We start from the raw sequence: 21,772 nt of genomic DNA, 5'->3' as shown, positions 1-21,772 counted from the left end.
GGGCAATGTGACAGCTTCTGCCTGATGTTAAGATGGTCAAAATGAATTCATTGTCATCAACATCGATGCCCCCCTTATTACCATCACTCCCACCCTGGGCTATAATCTGGAGCAAAATCAGGCATATAGATCTGATTGACCTTCTCACACAATACCGCCAGGACTTGCTTAACCATCTGGGCCGTCTGTTGGTACTTGTCGTCTTTGCTCGGATCTTCAACCCAGCGAGCGGCCAAGTCTTGTAGTCCTTGCAGGATGAAATCCTTTCCAAATTTTACCATCTGGTTCTTCTCCATTTCAAAAAAGCGATCCCAGCAGGACCCAAGGTCGACTGATTTACTCTCTTGATCTTTGTATGCGGCGGCGGCGAGATCCAACTTGGAACGAATGCCGTCGTATACTATTTTGAATCGTTCCCAGACTTTTTCCAAATTTTGATAATTATAAACCGCAATTACCTGTAGCAAGTAAGCCACAATTCATCAGTGGAAAGGAATCAAATGTGAACTTACGTCTCGCAACGTGGTCAAGGCCTTCTCAGGGTCTGAGTTGGCCAAAGCTGTCGCCCACACTCCATTCCCAATGAAGGTGTTTTGTGGCGAATCATAACTCCAGAGCTAGCAGTCAGTCAGTATAATATTATAGACTGGTGTATCAGAACACCTACATCGCCTTTTAGTTTGTTCAAGCTTTGACTCATTAGCCGGAACACGTCGAAGTTGGTTTTGCTTCCAAGTTGCTCCATAATCCGATCTATGGGCTTTCGGAGGATCAGATTATTGCCTGGGGTTTTGGGTGCATTCGCGGGGATATTATCGCCACCCAAGAAGTCGACAATGAAGTCGCAATCAATATCACAGTTCCCAGCCAGAATAGCCCATGCCATAAACTTTTTAATCAATTTAGACTCCACGACATGATCTGCTAGTAAATCTTAGCCGTGAACTTGGACTCCGTAGGGTGAGTACTCACTGTTGACCATAGTCTCTGTTCCGGGGGTGAGTTCTTCAGCTGTCGCTTGTCGTTCAAGCACATCAGTATCCGCGCAATCAACCGGGTCGTTATTGACAACAGTATTATCGACAACGCTCTGTTTTTTGGGATCCTTCTTTTTGGCTCTGAGTTGTAACCAGTCCTTCGTCCCGGGATAGGCGAATCTTGTGTATTCTAGGATCCTTTCACCAATTTTACCTGCGCATTTGAACACCAATTGTTTTGCATTGGCACGCTTTTGCAGGGCAGGTCCATTTTGCTATTGAAAATCAGTTGGAATTGCGCATCGGAGGGTAATTGACATACCTCTTGCCATTGGGGATCACGTCGGGTAAGCACATCGTCGTCGGTGTCGCCGTCGGTCTCATCACAAAATCCATCATCATAGTCGCACAAGTTCCGTTCGCATGATAGTGTTGTATCCTTGTTGCCAAATAGCTTGTTATACGTCTCCGGAATTTGCAAGATATATATGGCGGTTTGTTTATATCCGTCTCGGAGGAGCTCTGGAAATGAGGTATTTGAGAAAATGAACGGAAGCATGGTGCCAGCCTTCAAATTCTCGAACTGGGAGCTTATGGCTTTGTTCCAAATACCGACCAGGCGATCCCAGTGGTCAGTTTGACCTGAATAACCCGTAAAGATCTCAACCAGGTGGGCAACAAGTATATGTGAGGCAATGACCTCGCATTTGTCCTCGCGGATACGTAAAGCCTTGGTTGGTGTGTGAGGGTAATTGTTCGCACATTCCACGTTGGTCATCCAGTCAATAAGTGCATCTTCAAATTCTTGTAGGTCGTCGGACATGCGTTCAGTCTCCGTATAACTGACTGCATCACAGCAGTATGCTCTTGCACCGTGCTGGTAGCAGCCTTCGTTGTAGCCATCCATCGCCACACGTACCTGGTTTGTGCCACATCCAGATCGGCACATCTGGTCAGCCCTAAGCCAACCCACATCATTCCGCCATTCGCAGTTCTCGAAGCGTTTGGTCTTGGATTCTGTGTTGCAGCAGTATTTCTGCAAGGTTTTCTGCTTTTTTGGCCAGTGCTTTCCCGAGACGTCCCCAACATAACAGTAGGCATCACCGCTACCTTGGCCAGACTGTCCAAGGATTGTGCTTTTTAATCCAGAACACTTGCCATCGTCGCATCGGGGGTGCTCCTTTGACCATTCACAGGTGTTGTAAACCGCCATGCTGCTCAGCTCCTTTCCACTATCGTCTTCCACTGAGCAACATGCCGACTGGTATTGACCGTCCTTTTTGCATCCGTTTGTTGTTGAGCCAATCTCGACCATTCCACTCTCACATCCAGGCACACAATTGCCTTTCTCGAAATTATACCAGCCACATTTTGGAAGTTTATATTCAGGGGGACAGCACCAGGAACGCGAACCATAACCGTAACAATGCGTATCATCCATCATGTATTCTGGATCCCCTGTCTTCCAATCGTCTGCCCGCTTGATCATTTTCCATCCTGCGGGGCAACTCTCTCCACAGTTGGTCCAGCGGCATTGGTGATGGTTCGTCCTTTCTGTGACAATGTCGGAGTCAATCATATCGTGTTGCATTAACACTTGGCGGTTTGACACCGCGGCGAGGTCTTTAGAGAAGTCTGCCGTTGACGTGTCATGGCTGATCGCCCAGACCATCAACCCACTGAGACATTGCTCACGAGCAAAATCAGCCTTCAGTCCTAGGGTCTCTCGATCATCCATAGAGACCCACTGATCGTCCCAAGTGACAACCTTGACTACTGTGGCCTTTTTGTATAGCTTTGGTGTCAATTTCCTGTCATGGATAATATCCATAATTTCATTGTTTAGAAGAATGCCTGACTCCCTGCTGCATGGACCCGGAAGACCTCCAGAGGCATACACACATCCAGGCTCTGTACAGCCTTGGGTTGTGTATGAACGGCCATAGAATGCGAGGCCCATAACAACCTGATCTCCTTGCACATCATTGCGCCAAAGTAGATCCAGAGCAGATTTGATTTCTGTCAGATTTGTGCGAGCGTTGAGGAATGCACCGGTCCATTTGTTGTCCTGATCCCAGGTACCGTGCATGTCGTATGACATGATATTGAAAAATGAAACATGTTTTGCAAGGGCTTTGAGATCGAAGTGTTGGAGATACCAGTAGGATGCTGGTAGCGTGATGGAGATTTCGCTTCGACCAGGTGTTTTTTCAGCTCGTTCTTCAGCCTACTCAGGAATTTGGGGAAATTCTTGTAGTCTTCTGGCCTTCCATTGCGGTCGTCCGCTTCGGGATATTCACAATCCAGATCTATGCCATCAAAATCATGAGTGGACATGAAAGAGATCAAAGAAGTGATGAATTTGTCTTGCTTCTCTTCTGAGGCTGCTAGATCGGAGAAGACTGTTCCAGTTCGGCCAGGGTCGTTGAATGTCCAGCCACCTATAGCGATCATCACCTTAAGGTCCTTGTCGTAGGTTTTCAGACTGGTCAAACGGCTGTATAAATCAACATCCCGCTTGTCTGACGGCAACACTTGGTATGTATCTGGGTCGATTGTGGCGAATGCAAAGTTGATGTGACTGTAAACACCGAGTGGAATTTGCTCAGGCCAGAAAGCGTGGCAGGGACGCCGAGTGGACCATCCTTCGTAGTAGCCAACGACTCTGTCCATATAGCGATCTTTGGAGCAAGTATCGTGCTTGACTGTTTTGTTGCCGCACTAAAATATGTCAGTCGATGTCTCAAACATTGAGATATCTGGGGCTGAAGTGTGACTTACAAATTCTTTTGTTGTTCCGCAGTAGCCCTAAAGATACCCCCTCGTTAGCATTTGCTCACAATATGAGGTAAGTTGGGCCACCTACAAAATCCGAGCAGCACACGTTCAGTGGACAAGATTTGCTTTTTGCCCATTCTTCTCCAAAACCGGGGTCACATTCTGACTTGCGATCGCATCCCGCAACACAGACATCTTTGCCGCAAAAGTCAGGGCCATGTCCGCAGAATCCAAATTCGTTACTAAACACCAATTAACAATCATTCCAGTCAAAGGAAGAGCCAGGAAATATTACCAGCAGCCTTCTTCACAGGGGTTGCTTGCATCACACCCGAGTTTATAATCACAATTTGCAAGACATTCCTCACCGCAGTATTCGGGAGTTATTCCACAATAACCGGCTTTTGAACTGATGGTAAGAAAAAGTCAGAAACTGGTAACTATTTCCCCTGTTCCTTGACCAGCTACACTTACCAGCACACTGTAGCACAAGGTTTACTTGCACTGCAGTCCTGTCCCGGGACCAGCAGTGCAAAGGCACACAATAGTATAGTGAGCCTTAGTAGATGTTTTCCCAACACCTTGACTATTTGGCATAGGCTCTTGAAGAAACTTCAGTGGGAATCATTCATTATCTTATACACTTATCAGAGCCTGGTGGCTACGATTTTGGACTATCGAATTGTGGGACACCGGCAAATTGCATCTAGCCTGATTCAAGGGCCTCCGAATCATGCCATTGCAATCCATTGCAATATATTACCCGTACAGACCCCGGTGCATATGTTTGTGCCATTCATTGGCAAGTTGCCCAAGGAACCACACTTGAGAATATCGAGTTTTATATGTCGCAAGCGAGCGGAAACACACAATAGGTACATAAGCATCGCTCTTTCAAATCTTTTACTTACTGACTATGAAGGGTATCTACATGGAAAATGGAAGTGGCGGTTTCATGAGCAATCTGACCTTTGTTGGTGGAAACTTTGGGTACGTGTATCCGAATTACCAATGAGAAAGATATTTACGGATTATAGTGCCTATCTGGGCAACCAACAGTTTACGAGCAGTCAGCTTGTTTTTGTGAATTGCAAAACAGCAGTTCAGATCCATTGGGACTGGGCGTGGACAATGCAAGACGTTGTCATAGAGTCATGTGGAAGTGGAATTGTCGTGACTGGTGGTGTGAGTATACTACTGTACCCGACCTATGACGAATAATTTCTGATCTGTATCAGGCTGGAGGTGTGGAGAGTACCGGCCAGTCAGTCGGCTCATATATCTTAGTGGATGCTATCATCGCCAACACCCCTACGGGTATTCGCACATCGCTATATGCAGACAACTCAACAGCAGTTTTACTTCAAAATGTGGGTTTCTTCAACGTGAAAGATGCAGTTGTTGCAGAAACTCGCACCGAGCCTCTCCTAGCTGGAGGAAACGAAGTATTTGTTTCTTCGTGGGGATTCGGTCTCTACCACGACGACACAGGAGCTCATTTTGCCCAGCAACAGCAATTGCAGGTTTTGCAACGCAAAGACATTCTCACTGGCAGCCAGTCCTACGTGAAAGGAACTTCTAACTTCTTCACCCGTCGCCGTCCTCAGTATCTTGATCTCGGCGGTGGTCAAGTTTTCGATGTCAAGGCCTACGGTGCTAAAGGTGACGGCGTCACGGATGATACAGCCGCTCTTAACAGCATTCTGTCTGCCGCTGTAAACATGTCTTCAATTGTCTACTTTCCCTACGGAATATATGTGATCAAGGATACTCTCCAGGTCCCTCTCGGCTCCCGCATTATTGGACAAGTTTGGCCGCAGATTATGGCAACTGGCACTAAATTTCAAGACGCCGAGCATCCTCATGTGGCTGTGCAGGTTGACAAAGAAGGGGGTATTGGTATTGTTGAAATACAAAATATGATGTTTACGGTGTCTGGGCCCACGGCTGGTGCTGTACTCATGGAGTGGAATGTTCATGAGTCGACACAGGGCTCAGCAGGTCTCTGGGGTATGTCTCTCTATTCCTGGAAAGATTGCATGACTTTGTGATCTATTTCGTTTGTATAAGACAGCTAACAAAAGCAGACTGCCACTTCCGCGCGGGCGGTGCTATCGGTTCTAAGCTCCAGTCCGACATATGCCCCAAAAAGGCATCGTCCCTGAACAAGAACTGCATCGCTGCATCCCTTTTGCTTCATGTCAGAAAATCGGCTTCAGCTTATATGGAAAATCTCTGAGCCTGGGTTGCGGATCATGATCTTGACAAGATTACCCAAGACCAAGTGGACGTATACGTGGCTCGCGGTATTCTCATTGAGAGCCAGGGGCCTACCTGGATGTACGGCACGGCTTCAGAGCACAATGTTTTCTACCAATACCAGTTCTCGGGGGCCAAGAATCTGGTTATGGGAATGATACAGACTGAATCTCCCTACTTCCAGCCTACTCCACCAATGCCAGAGCCCTTCAAGCTGGGGAAATTCCCCAATGACCCAAACAGTGGTGAGTGCAAGACATGTACAAGCTCATGGGCAGTAAGGATGATCAACTCGGAGTCGATTTATATGCTTGGTGCAGGTATGTATTTACTCTTTGTGTCATATCTCGGGCCGTTGCTAAGATTTCTAGGCATCTACAGCTGGTTTAACTCATATTCCCAGGACTGCTTAGAAACAAACAACTGCCAAGAAAAGGCATTCTATGTCGAGCAGAGTAGCGATATCTGGGTCGTCAATCTTGTGACCAAAGCAATTGTCCAGTCTATCAGACCACTCGGTGAGATTCCGGCATTTTCCAAAGACACTAGAAATGGATACACATCATCCTTGCTTGGGTGGTTCCGCAAAGCAAAAGACATCGTTGGTCAGCGCAAGTCCACGGGCTTCTACTTTTACGATCCCACATCCCAAAAAAGCTTCTTGTCAGAACTGTCCCCTATTTGCCAAACAGCTCTTACTCGGCTGATCGACTGTGACGACGAGGTCTATATGTTCTAGAAGCCTAGATGGAGAGGTGGTTTTGACAACGACACTCCGAGCGATCTGGTTTGTAGTCCTAGTTGCGGGGCGTCTATATAGACTTGGTTTCACCAGGTCACTACCAATTGTGCTAGCGATGAGAGTCAAATTCCCTTAAACATGAAAGGTGGAATAGCATGGGCAGGGTGGAATGAGACCTGTGCTAAGAATGCCAAGAGTGGTAAATACTGTGGTGGTAAGCCTGAACCTCCTCCTTTTACTTGAATCTTACTGATCCTAATCATGAACAAACACAGATGTTATTGATAGCTTTAACCCTGATATAGATGCTATGCTCACTTCTGAGCTGTACTCATCCTGCCACGTCGACCGTTACCGGAAGATGCAGTCAACGCCCTACTCCGAATACGACATCAACTTCCAATCTCAACTCAAAGAGATCAACTCAAAATGCAATCTCAACATCCCTACCGAAATTCCACCTCCACTCCAACCAACAATTGACCCATACAAGCCCGCAGAATCATGCTTATCAGGCATCAGATATACAACCGTGGCCGGGGATACCTGTGACTCAATCGCTACTACTTACAAAGTCTCATCAGCTGCCCTATTCATAGGACACGACAACTTATTCGAATGCGAGAATATCGCAGTCGGCACAAAGCTATGCGTGCCAATCCAATGTGAAACTGTCTACACCATCAAGAGCGAAGACACCTGTATCTCCATCGAGAAGGCCCAAAGCGTCGGATACAAGGACGGCACAACCCTGCGCAAATACAATCCCTGGATCAATTATGATTGCTCCAATCTTCATATTGTCAGTGATGTCGCGTACGGGCATGTCATTTGTCTCACGCCACAGTCTGGCATTTCGAATACCACTGCCCCATATGATGATCCGACGTCACCTGGCTACTCCGATGGCTATGTCATTCCGCAAATCCCGCCTCCGAAAAGGGCAACTGTTGCTGAAGGAACGACAACTCGTTGCGGCAAGTGGCATGTTGTTACCGAGTTGCAAGAAACCTGTACGACGATTTGTATGCAGAACAAGATCCCTTGGACTTTGTTCTTGGATGTGAACCCGTCTCTTGGTAAGGATAACTGTGACAAGAAGCTGGTTGCAGGGAGTGCTTACTGTGTCGGGCCGGCATATAGCTGGGATGAGTTCTTTGATGGGGGTGATTTTGATTTTGAGTGAAAATGTTCGCTGTGGCATTTGACCAAGATGTTCAGAGCTAGTATTAGTAATGCCTTGCAAATTATTCTTGTGTCGTTCTGTTTAGTATTGTCTCGGAGATGTATTTCAAGCTAAAGAGGCCAAAATCAAGCGGTGGAAGATACAGAATGATACACCAGATATAGAGAGATAACGAGACTGGACATACTGAAATACCAACGTTCTCAGGCAAGACTTTAAGCCTTCGTATTTAATAGAACACAAACTCTACCATTTCTAGTTTGTCAGAGTGGTTGGGTATAACCCTGGAAGGAATCAGGCGCACACCAAAACCTGATATTACAGGCTTATAGGCAGGAATTCCTAGATACGGAAAACAAAACCAATACTATTTAGAGGAACATCTCTCTACGATCAAGAGACACAGAGTACCTATCCATATACACAAAGACCCAAAGCAAAAGTGCGCCAAACCCAAAAAGAAACAATCTCCATCCCAAGCCAATTTTATCCACATCATATCAGTCATAAATCCAACGCAAAAGGCCCAATCAATAGCCATCATAGGCGTACTTCTTCGAAGAACGTCGGTACTCATCAGGATGGGCCTTCTCCGCCTTAGCCTTGAGGGCACTATTTCCAGCCACGTGTGTCAGCCTTCTAGAAACACACTCGGCGCTAATGCCGCAGGAACACTGATCGACGTGCACGTGCCAAGCTCACGCGGCGGAGCGGAAGCCCCTGTCGCGGAGCGGAGCGGAACTTGCACGTCCATCGTACCACAGTGCCCGGTTCTAGGGGTGAATTTGCTTACCTGACGCGCTTTTGCGTCCATTCCAGGTCGCGCTTTGTCTCTCGTGCGGTTTTTAGACCTTCGGAGAAATTCGCCCGTGCGCCTTTCAGTCGGCGTTGCGCTAGGGCTTGTAGCTCGAGCAGTTCTTGCTGCTTTGCGTTTAGCTGGCCCGATCTAGTTTGCAGGCACTATTAGCTTTGTTGCAAACACTGAGATATGCCTGCTTGGTAGGTCTTGTTTTCTGAACCGCCATTTTCTGGTGATCGCTGCGAGGAGGAATTGCTAATTTCGATGAAAAAGTGGGAAAACTCACGTTTGCGCCTGTCGTGCTAGACCCTTGTCTAATGGGGTTGGATCAAATGCATCTTGCATTCGGTCGCTCAGGACATCCACGACATCGACGCCGGAGTACGATGCAAAGCTAGAGTCGTACTCGCCGGCAGAGCTGAAGGTGAGCCCGCCAGAGGAACGACTGCCGGCGGTGGTGCTTGCATCGGAGAAGTCTGGTGGGGAACCAGAAACTCTAGAAATGGGGTAGAGAGATGCTGGTGCTGGCGCCTTGGAAGGTGCATGGTGGTATGGGTAGGCAGCAGGCTGGTAATAGTGACGCTGGGTGGCCATGGTGACGATTGACTGCAATAGCAAGTTTATAAAAGAGTAAAGAAGAAGTATGAAGCTCAAGTTAACTTCAGGAAGGTAAGATGAAGCAAGATGGGAAGAATGTGGAAGAATGTGCAAACGGGCCTAACTAGGAGTGATGGGAAAGAAAGAGAAGGAAGGACGGTCTCCCCCGGGCCAGACGAGGGATTTTATAACCTTCCGCGGAGAGTCTTCCTTCCGGCGGATGCTCTCATTCTGGAGCCGAATGTGATGGCAAGGATTGCGAAGGTCTCGAAGGAGCCATTGGACCACTCGGGGCACCTTGACTCGCACCCCTCCCTCTGTACCTCCAATCCCCGAGCTCCATCTGCACGTCTGTCTCCGTATCTGCCCGCCGATTTGCCTCTTGGACCGCCTTGACCCCGCTCAGGGTGGAAAAAAAGACTCAATGTATCTGGTTGAGGACACCAGCCTTCCTCCACTAGGGTTTCCGCCGTTCCGTGGCGCCTTGGTGCAAAAATGGTCTCGATCTACACCCCTCTTCCTAATCTAAACCTTTGGGGCCAAAGCGCCGACTTGAGGTATTCAGGGATTGACTAGGAAGGACATGGGGTGTGGATTTGAAGAGGGTAGGATGGGTGGAGTTGGTGGGAAGGTGAGATATAAATATGGCCTTAGCCGTCCTTCCTACTCCCACTTTTTCTTGCCTTTTTTTCCCTCCATCTCTCATAATTATCAATTTTTTTCCCGGCCTCGTCCCCATTGATCTGATTTTTCCCTTCAGAAATTCGGGGGCTGGGAAGAGGAGCAAAGTTGATTCGTTCGACAAAAGCCCAAAGATAAGACAGACTACACAAGGACCGGTATGAGATATTTCCCCTTCTAACTGTCCAAGTCTAACATGATGATTAGTTGATCAGATTTTCTATACCTATACAACTGTCGTAGTTGTACGGAGTATAGTGGTCAAATATGCCCGCGGAAACCAAAATGCCGGGATGTCTCGCGGCCTTACATCATCTTTGGGACCGGAGCCCAAGAGCCCAAAATCGAGGATCGCTGCATTCGATTCACGTCACACGGGAAATGTTGGACATCACTGCATGAACCAAAGGACCGTGAGAATCGGCAGTCGAAACTGTTCCGGGCCTGCTTCTTTTGCAAGGTTCAAACAAGAATGATCCTAGCAATATATGAGCAAAAAGGCAAATCGTGCAACCAATGAGCAACAGGTCCTCCTCGGGTCCTCCTCGAACAAGATGAAAAAAAACACAATATTCACATTGATCCTTGTTCCTCCATTTACCCACCTAGTTGCGGCTGTTATTGCTGCGTGAAAGCCCCTCTTACACGAATCCACCAATAGCCATCAAATCCTTCAACAGCAAGACAGAAGGCATTGCTGCATCGAGAAGCGCTCTAGACGCCGATCAACACAGGAAGAGAACATGCTACTCTCCACTCTATGCACATGGTCGATGACTTGCTTGACGATATCTACGGGGTATGTATGAGAATGGGAACATATGCTGCAAGCCCCGACGGAAATACTATAATTCAGGAATGCCGTGCGGCCCACGACAGTTTATCATTGGTCCCAGATACATGCTGACAAGAAGCCCACGCAGGCCCAACTAGCCGGGAAGGCAATGTGCAGGGCACACCCTTCGAGGTCCGGGTGTTCTAAACCGGATCTGGATCTGCCTTGCTGACTGAAGTCTTCTTCCCTTCTCGTCCCGTTGGTGCCTCACCGTGCCTAAAAGCCAACCATGCCTTACAGCCTGACGACTCACGATATGCCCCGTCAACCCACAAGGAATCCTGTGACACCCTCCTCAATTCCCTATCAAGACCCTTGTTTAATGAATCCCGCAGGGATGAAATTATGCTGAACATGGCCGAGCACAGCCTCTTATTCGGCCAGGCTAATATCGGGCAGCACGGTAACTAATGACGCGCAGTTTACACTTCGGCTTGGAATTAGCCTTGCACCTTTTTGTTTTCTCTTTGTTCGTCATAATCTTTACACTAACTCGGTCTTGATCCGCCCCTCCTTTGACTCAGATTTCAGACTTCAGAAAAGGCATTGCATTCGACCTTCTGTTACCGAATACTCGTTATAAGTACGATATCAACAGAGTTTCCCTGCATAGGTCACACAAGCCCGCTGTTTTGGTCCGATTATTGAAAAGAATACCTATCTGTGCATGTGTTTATTGGCTATGGCACTCAATGCATTTGATGTCCAGGGTTACCTGGGAGGTGCATGAAGTATTTTCGAAGTTTGAATCGACCTTTTCTTCTCCGAATCCCTCAAATCCCAGTCGGATATTCCAGATGCAATCTAATAATCTCAAGAGATGATTTTTCCAGCGCACAAGTGGGGGGTTGCGGGGATTTTCTACTTCCTTCACCGCCACATGCGCCAATGCCAACTCACTCGCTTTCCCTTTTTGGGAATTATCTACTTGGACTACTGAGATGTTAACACTTTCCAACCTCTTTTAGTCACATTTAATGGTTTATATTGGTTTATATTGGTCTGCATTAGCTTATATCAAGTATGCAAAAAATATCATATATGTTTTGACCTCGAAAACACACCAAAGTAGCCGTGAGTAGCCCAGGTATCTTATTCTATGCACCGAACGCTAAAGCAGAAAGGATATTGAAAGAAAAGAAAAAGCCAAGAGAGTTAGATTATTAACAAATACAGATCCAGAAGTTAGATAGGTGTCATGCGCTTATAGTCTGGTATCACAAGAATGTAAAAAAAAAGGCAAAAAGCGAAAGGGATTCAGCTTGGTTGGTAAATCCAACAAGAATTAGAGCACCGACGCCATGATGCACAGGCTCAGAGAGCCGAGAGAATCAGTGCTCGTGAATGATTAATGAAGAGGTAAGAACGCCCTCCTGAGCCTGTGCAAATGCTAGGGGATGGTATCAAGAGCTCGGGATTGCAAATGCAAATGTCACAATGGGACTTCCCAAAATGTAAGCACGCTTCATGCGTGTCTAGCGAATTTCCAATGGCCCCCCTGTGCAATCCCCCGAATCCGAAAACATATAGCCGTCGGAAATGAATCAAAAAGTCACTCCGTGGTCCATCGCAAGAACGTCAAATGCAAGAACCAGAGGAGGGATACGGCTGGCTATAGATGGATAAAAACAGAATATTAAAACAAAGACATGCTATTAAGGCAGCAAAAGTGTCGGGGGTGAAGATGGGTAGGGAAGGACCCGGAAGTTTCTAGCGGCGAGCAGCGATGGCTTGTTGATGCTCTGGGCTAAGACGGTCTCGCAGAAGCATGAGTGGGCGACCGGGTTCGAGAAGGCCCATCATCATCTTCCCCAATTCATTGTGTTTGATCGGCTTGGTGACGTAGTCATTGAAACCTGCGCGTGCAGCGTTTTCAATTTGATCTGTCATTGCATTCGCCGAAAGAGCCATGATTGGAATCTGTGGGTAATGGTTCATTTGCTCCCAGTCACGGATATCTCTACAGGTATCGTAGCCGTTCTTAATAGGCATCTGAATGTCACACTACAAATCGACGCGGTTAGTTTTGAAAGGGATAAAGAGTATAGAACAAGACTCACGATGATGAGAGAATAGTATCCCGGCTCTTTAGAAAGAACCATGTCAGTGCACTCCAGTCCATTGGATGCAGTCTCCGACATCAGCTTTATCTTGTCCAGATACTTCAGCATGACCTGTATGTGAGTTAGCAATCAATTCAACATAGTTCTTACAAAACAACTTACATCTCGATTGGTTTCGTCATCCTCAACGAGCAGGACTCGATAACCCTTGTTGCCCAAGACTTCTTTGACCATCTTGGACACGGTCTTGAAGTTGTTATTGATCTCGCGGGCCATGTCTTGGTTGCGGTCCTTGCTCAGCTCACGCTTGCTATTAGGATCAAAGATACTTGAGAAAGCAGAGGGTTTGACAGGCTTTGGCACAATGAAAACCTGCTTTCCTGAAGCTGCCAGCTCTTTGACCTTTGAACTAATTTGACGCTTTTGGTAAAGGTCTGAAATTATGACGATGACGGGAGCGGGATCCAAGCCCGAGTCTGATATGATTTGAATCACCTCCAAGATATCATCAGTTGGAAGGTTCAAAACAAGATGGGTGCAAGGATCGTTGGAAGCAGAGTGTATCATGTCCTTCCATTCATCAACATCAAGTAATGTTGTGACCTTGAACGAAATCTCATGAGGGACGACCTGCTCGATGTGCTGCTTTATTGCTTGCCGGGAGTTCTTGAGCGGACACAGGATGACAATGGAGAAAGGACCATGGATAGGAACAGATACTGGTCCAATTGGTGTATCTGGAGAGCCAGAGCCTTGAGACAGAGGCGATCTCACGCGGGGCGGTGTGTCTGGCTTTGTAACGGCAGGTTCGATTTTTGTATCCGAGACCGCATCGGGCAGATTGGCCGTAGAGCTTGTCTGCTCCAATGGAGGTGGCAGGGACGCAGAGCCAATATCCGGGGTTGGGAGAGCAGAGGATGAAATTGAGAACGAGGCAGACAGGTTGGTATCAGTGCTTTTTCCGGATGAGTCGGAGTTCCTGGCAGCAAGAGGAGGTGCTTGTTGATAAGAGGTTGTCCTCGACTTTGCCGGCCTTCTTGAAGCACTTGAACTCTGGCGGATCAATTTGGGCTGCTCGGAGGGGGAAGGTGGTGGAGGAGCATCGACTTTGACGTTGAACGAAAACTTTGCTCCTTGGCCCTCTTTACTGCTGGGGGTGAGCTTGCCGCCATGCATTTCGACGAGTTGCTTCGACAGGAAAAGCCCCAGGCCGCTGCCTGCATGCTGCTGTGACCCGTTTTCTCCAAGCTGACTGAAGCGTTGCATCAGGCGTTCCGCATCTTGAGAGCTGAACCCCTTTCCAGTGTCCACAACCTCAAAGTTCATGAATGCCTGGGTGTCATTGGGATTTGCAGATGAATCCCGATACATGCCACAAGATATGTGAATTTCACCTTGTGCAGTGAACTTGACTGCATTACCGAGGAGGTTGATTAGGACTTGGCGAATACGGAACCGGTCTCCAATCACCATCGATGGCAAGTCTTCAGCTATGAGATAGTTGATCTCAAGACCCTTATCGATTGCTCGTGAGGCGATGGTATCGATTACATCCTCGATCATTGATCGGATATGGAACCAGGATTTGACCATTGACATCTTGCCAGCTTCGACACGGGAAACATCAAGGATATTGTCAACCAGCTCGCGAAGATTGGTGGAGCTGTTTTGGATGGTGTCAAGCATTCGCCTCTGGTCACTGTCAAGCTGTGTATCCAGGATGAACGGAATAGTACCAAGAATGCCATTAAGCGGGGTTCGGATCTCATGTGACATGTTACTGAAGAACTTTGTCTTCGACTCCATTTGGTGATTCAACTGTTGCATGGCCTTGTTGAGTTCTCTTTCGAGGTTTTTGCGGTCGTTAATATCGGTGCACGTTCCGTACCAGGAGGCTTCCTCGCTGCCGAAACTGCTGGTCTGGACACGTACTAGACGGACCAAATGCCACCGGAAATCACCACCTCGAGAACGAAGGCGGATCTCCGTGGAATAGAACACTCGGCCATTCTCATCTTGCTGTAGTGAAGCAATGCCGCGTCTCACGAGTTCATCAAGAGCTGATCCGACCATGAACTCATAAGGCGCACTATCATCCTGGTCCGCGTTCGGAGATGTTCGGTTGAGAGACAACTCGCCGCACTTTTCGAGATCGTCAGGATGAACATGTTTAGCGAAGCCAAGATCATGTGCTTCCTCGAGCGGTTGGCCGGTGTACAGATTCCACTGCTCATTGACGAATATCAATCCGCGCTTCTCCGTTGCCTCAAACACAATCTGTGGGATCGAATTTGAGAATGCACGATACTTAGCATCAATAGCAAATTTCTCCCTCTCTTGGATTGCCTCGAGCTCCGCAATATGCTGCTCATGAATGTCAAGGAAAGATCCAATCCAGTACAGTACCTCTCCCGTTGATGACAACAGCGGATTGGCCCGGAAAATGAACCAGCGATATGCCGATTCATCGTTGAATCTTCGGACCCGGACTCTTTCGGTGAATTGTGCACCCGTGCGCAAGGCATTGGCCCATTTTATATGAACATGTTCACTCTCGCTGCTATGGATATTCTGCCAAGGGTCTCGAAATCTTTGCTCCTGGTGTTGACTCCGTCTGTAGGCATCAAACTTGGAATTGGTCCATATCACTTCGCCACTCTGGGGTTTCGCTAGGAAGAGGTGCAACGGGATTGAATTCAGCATCAGCTGGGCTATTGTGTCAGAGAATGGGCGCGGGAGCTCACGTTGTAGTTGGGCGTACAACGAGTTTGTAGAGGCTTGTCGCGATGATTGCTGGGGTGGTGAAAACGGGTTGGACTGTCTAATTTCTTGCTGTGGCGATGTGACATAGAAAGATTGATCTTGTAGACTAGTATCCTCGCCGACGGTTGGTTTCCAGGCCGCTTTGTCGGGAGAGATTGGTGATGAGGATTCCACGTTGGCGGTCTTCGACTTGGAGAGTCGTGGTCTGTTTTGGGATCCATTGTCTCGGGTGCTTTTATTTTGTGGAACATTGAAGTAGCTGTCAACGCCTTCGCCAGATCGTGAAGTCAGTCCTGGAGATTGAGTTGCAGACCCAAATCCAATGTGGCCTAGATCAAATCCAGGGGTGCCCAATGCAGAAACAGCAGGACTGAACTTTACAGACGAACGATCACTAGGGCTAGTGGTGCTCGCATGCGCAGACATTGAGTTGTTATTGTCGCCAGCGGAGTAGCTAACGTGACCGCTTAGTCCCGCAACAAGCTCTAGTTCGCTGCTTGCATCCGAGAAAGTGCCTCCAAGACCTAAAAGATGACCATAGCGAGGAGTTTCCACTTTGGATGACAGTTGACTTTCAAGCTGGCTATATCGCTGAGCCAAGCAGAAAGAAGTTGTCAAATGAGGCATCAAAAGTGAGAGTGATTGTCGAAGGTTAGGAGGGTATGGAACGATTGTGCATAACATGGACACAACAGCAACAGGAAATCTCAATGTCGATGAAGAATTCCGGTTAGAGTGACCACCATGTATAAGAGGAATATGGATGACGGTCTTTGACTGATCAATGCCAATGGCCTCCAGTGGGAGATTATTAGAGTAGTCATGTGAAGGCGGATGCTTGGAGAAAGCCCCTTCATCAACCGAATGGTTTGTGAAGAATGGATTCTGGTCTGCATGTGTACGGGGCGCAGGAGATGGAGCAGGAGACTGAGACCACGGAGACTGCGGAACCTGCTCGTATTCATCGTATTGTTTCAACCCACTAACACCGAGGCTTTGCTGCATCGGTACGCTCCCGATTGCCTTGCCACCAGGACCATCGACGTCGGGAGTAACTTGAACCATCTCATTCGGACTTTCAGCTGACTCGGCCCACCGCTGCGGATATTGCGTGCTCTCTGCATATTCACGCGTTAAGATGGTGGGACGGGTACGCCCGAATAACCTAGCCACGCCCGTACGCTTGATGAGGGGGTCTGGCTCTACCTCCAATGGTCTAGGTATTGGGAACACAGCCTGTCGCATGCCGCCGAGCAGACTGTTGAGCGAATCGTCTCTGGCTTCGGGGTTATCTCCTTCGGAATGATCTGTGGATGGCGGGTTTTGGGAGGCGATATGTACGTGCTTTTTCTCGGATTTGACATTTGTTTTTGAAATCTGTGGTTGGTTGGGATCGTGGGGAGTTTGGCCCTTGTTTTTATCAAATCCAGCGAATGAGTGCCGGGATAATAAAGACGGGCGGGAAGATCCAGGCATTTTAGCCTGTTGGAACACTGTCTCTGTTTTCTGCATGACGCTTTTGCGTGTGTGAGAAGTCTCCGTTGATGGTCCCTTCTCTGTACGATGCGCTTGAAGTTCGCGCAACGACGTATCCATGTGCTGGTTAAAAATTGCCTTTTGGCCCCAAGGTACGTTCTCCAAATCAGTCACATCTCCAGGGACAGCGAGTGACATACGCTCAGCTCCGTAATGCGTCTGCATTATATCAATGAGGTTGGACCACCATGCTTCCAGTCCCGAATCTGCATTCAACTGAAGGGTCAGATCATAAAGATCGGGACTGGCGAAATTTGGATCTTCCTGGACCTGGCTATGATGAGCGGGTAGAAAGGTCGGATGCTGTTCCATGGCTCTTGGTTCCGGGGGTAGAGTTTGGGGCCCTGGTGACGAAGGTTGAGATTTCCCTGATGGAAGCTTTAGTCTAAATGGTCCTCCCCGCGCTGTTGGTTCAATCCCCATTTTCACTGGTTTGTTCTGGATGTGTGGGCTCTGCATGTGTGGGAAGGGATAGGACGGTGTCCGTTCTGGTTTGCGATCGGAAGGTGTCTCTATCTGGCCACCTTTGATTGTCCCTGTTGAGCCTGCCGAGTCTGTGGAAGCCTGTGTAGTGGCGACTGGAGGTTCCGGTGATGTATTGGACAACGTATTTGACAAATGTCTCTTTCTTGGTGGATCGTTCGAGGAAGCGGAGGGTGGACTCTGGGATGAGATTGGTTGGGTTTGTTGCATCTGTTGGTACACAAGGAGATCTTCCATCTGCTTTCGGAGTTCCTTGAGGGTATGCGAACTGCGTCCTTGATCCTCCTGTCGTTCGGCATCTGATCGTGCGTCTTCGGTAATTGGTGTTAGACCAACAACCTGTTCTGTAGAGTCACCGCGCGATAAACGAGATGGTTTAATGGAGGACTTCTCAAGAGCATCTACCCTCCCCGCAAGTTCATCCACCAATTTTTGGGATTGATGACCATGTGGGGGGCGGGGACCAGGCGATCGGAGAGGCTGCATATGAGATTGGGGCCAGGCAGATGGAAGTGTCTCTGTTGGTGAAGGGAATGGAGAACTCCTCTTAACCTCCCCCATTCTCCTCCGCGAGTGGAGGGAAACACAATCAAATGATTAAGGTGTAAGTAGATGGAATGAAATGAGGCGTTTATGGCTTGAGGTCGTGAGAGGTCAAATCTTGGCGTGGAGGGGGGGGAGATATGTGTAAGGCTAAAGAAAAGGTTAAGGCCAAGAGGTTAGAATTAAATCAGAATAGATGAAGATGAATAAGGTTGGCGGTGTAATGAAAGGGGGGGGGGGGTGTTTGATATTGAGGGTGTTCGAGAGAGAAACAACTTCACGTACCCGCCAGGCCCATTGCTTGGATCGATTTGGGAGTGGAAAAAAAAGTGGACTGGGGGCGTGATGGGATATGACGTAGGGAAAAACTTGGCTTATAGTACGGCTTATTTCTTTTATTTCTCGACTTCTATTTCTCTTTTCTATTTCTCTATTTCTCTCTTAAATTGTTTTATATTCAGACATAAAAATCTTTGACCTTTTTTATTTTTTCATTTCACTCGTTTTCCTTTTATATTCCCCTTTACCCAAAGAACATATGATATGACGTAGCCCTCTGTACCTGAACCTGTGTGTACTCGGTACGGTGAGCAATGATGTACTTTCGTCCAAATCTAAATTTCTTCCCCTGCTAATTTGTAATATATGTAATATTTTGTACGGAAAATATTCAAGGTACCATATTTATATCTATTACATGTCCAAATCGAAGGTCTAGACCAAAGAAATTCAACCCTTATTTCCCCCCTAGATTCAGCCTCAGTTTTACGGGGAATGGAGTGTCGTAAATGCACTGTGACACCTTTTGCAGGGCCCAACCCCCTGGGAAACGAGGGGATCGACCCGCCGACGTCAACGGGGCTTTCTGTGGCGCTCAATATCGGAATGTGATTAGTGCATCCGTAAAGCCCCCCTTTTCCGCAGATTATAAAACATGAATATTCTGGGGTACTTTGATTTCTTTGATATACAACATACATATGTAGTTTGAAGCTTTTATAGACATGTTCCCATGTATGAGATCTCATTTGGCATATATACATTCCCATTCTTCTAAGCTTTTAACTACGGAGTATGGAGAGTACATAGTCATCCCTTAGTTTCCTTGGCGCTATACCTTTCAAAATATAGAAAGTAGGGAGTACCAACAACCTAACTATATATCGCTAATCAACACTGTTCCAAGGTTGCTTCCTCTAGTCCGGAAATTTCAAAGCTATTATTAGACCCAAAAATTGTTCAAAGTGGAGATTGAAATGTAATGTACGGGGTACTCCGTACTTCCCGAACAGTCAAGGAATATACTGCATGCGAGTCGCCAGGACTACGACCAGATGCTTCTGAAAATACCCACATAAAAATTCAAAACGCCATGCACCATATGTTCATCGAACAGGACTAGGAGCGAACTGAAAGTTCGGGCTAGTCCATTGACCGCGCAGGCTCTCGGCTAATTTTGCCGGCCTATGAGGACCCATCTAGACCGCGACGAGGATTCAACTCGCTCTGATAAACCGGTTGTTCATGCTCCTTCAACCCCGACCCTGTGGGGTCTCTCCGAATGAGGAAACCCTGCACCCGCGCCTCATTTGAATCCATCTGTTTGACGGTGTCGTCTCTCCGGCCCTGGAGTACACGCGCCGACTCTTCACTGACCCCACGTAATCGCTCATTGAAGCCATCATTCATCTGCCCAATCCAGGATGCTTGAAGGGCGCCTGCAAATAGAACCAAGAGGATAATAAGCCGAGAGAATGTGCGCTGGTCAACAACATGCTGCTGCGGCCCTTGATGGCGGTTATGCCAGTCCTCCCAATCTTCCCATGTGGCATTTGAGTAGATATTCGGTCCATGGGAGTTCCGTGTCATGGTTCTATCTAGTACAGTGTGGCTCCAGCCAGTGCCATTCCGATCATAGGCCGCTCGTTTGATCGGATCAGAAAGGATATCATGCGCATCAACCACAATTCGATACCGCTGCAACCGAGTTTCAGCAGTCAATTGGCGGAACATAGGATGGTCGGTGAGAGGTCGGTCGGGGTGATAGATCTTAACGAGGTCATAGTAATGTTTTTTCGAGTACGTCGCACCGCGGGGTAGATTCAAGACGTCATAAGGCGTGAAAGATGTAGTGCTGGGCCATGAGTAGTTCTGATGTGGGAACTCTGCTGCGGTGGCATAACTCCTGTTTTTGTATAATGTCCGCAGTCCATAAGTTGGAGAGATGTTGGTGTTGAAACGAGGCAACGGCGAGACCACGGTCAAATTCACAATGCGCGGGCTTTTGACACAAAGATTGATTTTCTTGAACATTGTCACATGGCGTCACTTACGAGAACACGGTAAAAATATCCGTTGCGCTCTTGTCTTAAAAATTGTCATATGATGGGTGTAAAAGTGAGGCTCTCATCCTTCGGAGCGGCTTCCGGGTTGGTCACGTGTATGGAGTTGATCCAAAGCTTTTGATCCAAAGATCTGCATTAATTTTATATTCACGCTTTCTTTTCCCCGCAGTCCCATTTCAACAGCAAAAATGGCTGGGTCCGACGACGACCGCCCCGAACGCCGACAGCGCTCCGTGAAGTCGCCCTCAGATCAGACCCATGAACGCCGGTCACGAGATACGCCTCGAGACGACCACTATTCGAGCTCAAGACGACGCGACGAAGACCGTCGGAGCTCTCGCCGGGACAGTTCTCGACGGAGATCATCCCGCAGTCCAGTTGAAAGGACCAGCGCCCGAAGTGATCGAGATCGACCTCGCCGTGAGCGCAGAGAGCGCTCAACAAGCTCACATGGTGAAGACCGCCACAGACACAGACACCGCAGCCACCGACACCGTGATTCCCGCCGCGAAGATGAAGGACGATCATCTCGAAGACATCGCCGTACGCGTTCACGCTCTCGCTCACGCTCCCCGCAAAAAGTCCGCAGCCCTCCACCGCAGGCATTGGAACGACGAGGCCCCCTCCCCTCGCAATCCGACGCATTCACCGATGTAGCGCATCCAGGAGAGGCACCTGCGCCGGAAAAGCAAAAGCCGAACTTCAACCCCACGGGTAGACTCGCGGCAGAAACCAATACAGTTCAAGTGGGCGGCGCGGAAATAGTTTTGAAATACCACGAACCTCCAGAGGCGCGCAAGCCGCCCCCCAAGGAACCCTGGCGCATGTATGTGTTCAAAGGGGCCGACTTGCTGGAAACTGTTGAATTGGCTGAACGCAGTTGTTGGCTGATCGGTCGAGAGCGAATGGTGGTAGACTTCCCACTCGACCATCCCAGCTGCTCGAAGCAGCATGCAGTGCTACAATTCCGATTTGTCGAAAAGCGCAATGAATACGGTGATCGCATTGGCAAGGTCAAGCCCTATCTGATTGATCTTGAGAGTGCAAATGGATCGAGCATTAACGGGGAGACCATTCCCGGTGGTCGCTACGTGGAAGTAATGGACAAGGACGTGGTTCGCTTCGGCCTGAGTTCACGCGAATACGTTCTCATGCTGCCTCCCAGCTGAAGAGTGCAGTTTTCAG

At 48.2% G+C, this 21,772-nt stretch overlaps 6 protein-coding genes across 6 annotated transcripts; 2 read left to right on the top strand and 4 right to left on the bottom strand.

Annotated features, from left to right (window-relative positions):
• Positions 1 to 83: 83 nt before the first annotated feature.
• On the bottom strand, positions 84 to 4,081 carry PGRI_027890 (glycoside hydrolase family 18 protein; the record flags this gene model as incomplete). Its single annotated transcript, XM_040790502.1, has 9 exons — positions 84 to 458; positions 513 to 617; positions 668 to 924; positions 973 to 1,252; positions 1,300 to 3,146; positions 3,209 to 3,698; positions 3,759 to 3,785; positions 3,873 to 3,997; positions 4,051 to 4,081. The coding sequence occupies 9 exons, from the start codon at positions 4,079 to 4,081 to the stop codon at positions 84 to 86; spliced, it is 3,537 nt and encodes a 1,178-aa protein (XP_040647455.1).
• Positions 4,082 to 4,671: 590 nt separating this feature from the next.
• On the top strand, positions 4,672 to 7,942 carry PGRI_027880 (Peptidoglycan-binding Lysin subgroup; the record flags this gene model as incomplete). Its single annotated transcript, XM_040790501.1, has 8 exons — positions 4,672 to 4,745; positions 4,793 to 4,940; positions 4,994 to 5,765; positions 5,843 to 5,955; positions 6,025 to 6,334; positions 6,386 to 6,677; positions 6,870 to 6,970; positions 7,032 to 7,942. 8 exons carry the CDS (start codon positions 4,672 to 4,674, stop codon positions 7,940 to 7,942), a joined length of 2,721 nt encoding a protein of 906 aa, XP_040647454.1.
• Positions 7,943 to 8,472: 530 nt separating this feature from the next.
• On the bottom strand, positions 8,473 to 9,335 carry PGRI_027870 (KxDL motif-containing protein; the record flags this gene model as incomplete). Its single annotated transcript, XM_040790500.1, has 3 exons — positions 8,473 to 8,554; positions 8,736 to 8,888; positions 9,028 to 9,335. 3 exons carry the CDS (start codon positions 9,333 to 9,335, stop codon positions 8,473 to 8,475), a joined length of 543 nt encoding a protein of 180 aa, XP_040647453.1.
• Positions 9,336 to 12,564: 3,229 nt separating this feature from the next.
• Positions 12,565 to 18,185, bottom strand: pkhB (putative sensor histidine kinase/response regulator; the record flags this gene model as incomplete). Its single annotated transcript, XM_040790499.1, has 3 exons — positions 12,565 to 12,858; positions 12,915 to 13,028; positions 13,080 to 18,185. 3 exons carry the CDS (start codon positions 18,183 to 18,185, stop codon positions 12,565 to 12,567), a joined length of 5,514 nt encoding a protein of 1,837 aa, XP_040647452.1.
• A 1,521-nt stretch (positions 18,186 to 19,706) lies between these two features.
• Positions 19,707 to 20,555, bottom strand: PGRI_027850 (J domain-containing protein; the record flags this gene model as incomplete). Its single annotated transcript, XM_040790498.1, has 1 exon — positions 19,707 to 20,555. One exon carries the CDS (start codon positions 20,553 to 20,555, stop codon positions 19,707 to 19,709), a length of 849 nt encoding a protein of 282 aa, XP_040647451.1.
• A 290-nt stretch (positions 20,556 to 20,845) lies between these two features.
• PGRI_027840 (putative FHA domain protein SNIP1) lies at positions 20,846 to 21,756 on the top strand (the record flags this gene model as incomplete). Its single annotated transcript, XM_040790497.1, has 2 exons — positions 20,846 to 21,130; positions 21,190 to 21,756. The coding sequence occupies 2 exons, from the start codon at positions 20,846 to 20,848 to the stop codon at positions 21,754 to 21,756; spliced, it is 852 nt and encodes a 283-aa protein (XP_040647450.1).
• Between the last annotated feature and the right edge of the window lie 16 nt (positions 21,757 to 21,772).

The sequence above is a fragment of the Penicillium griseofulvum genome (assembly GCF_001561935.1).
Source record: "Penicillium griseofulvum strain PG3 chromosome Unknown contig_80, whole genome shotgun sequence".
Taxonomy (NCBI): domain Eukaryota; kingdom Fungi; phylum Ascomycota; class Eurotiomycetes; order Eurotiales; family Aspergillaceae; genus Penicillium; species Penicillium griseofulvum.
This window is presented reverse-complemented; position numbering and strand designations above follow the sequence as displayed.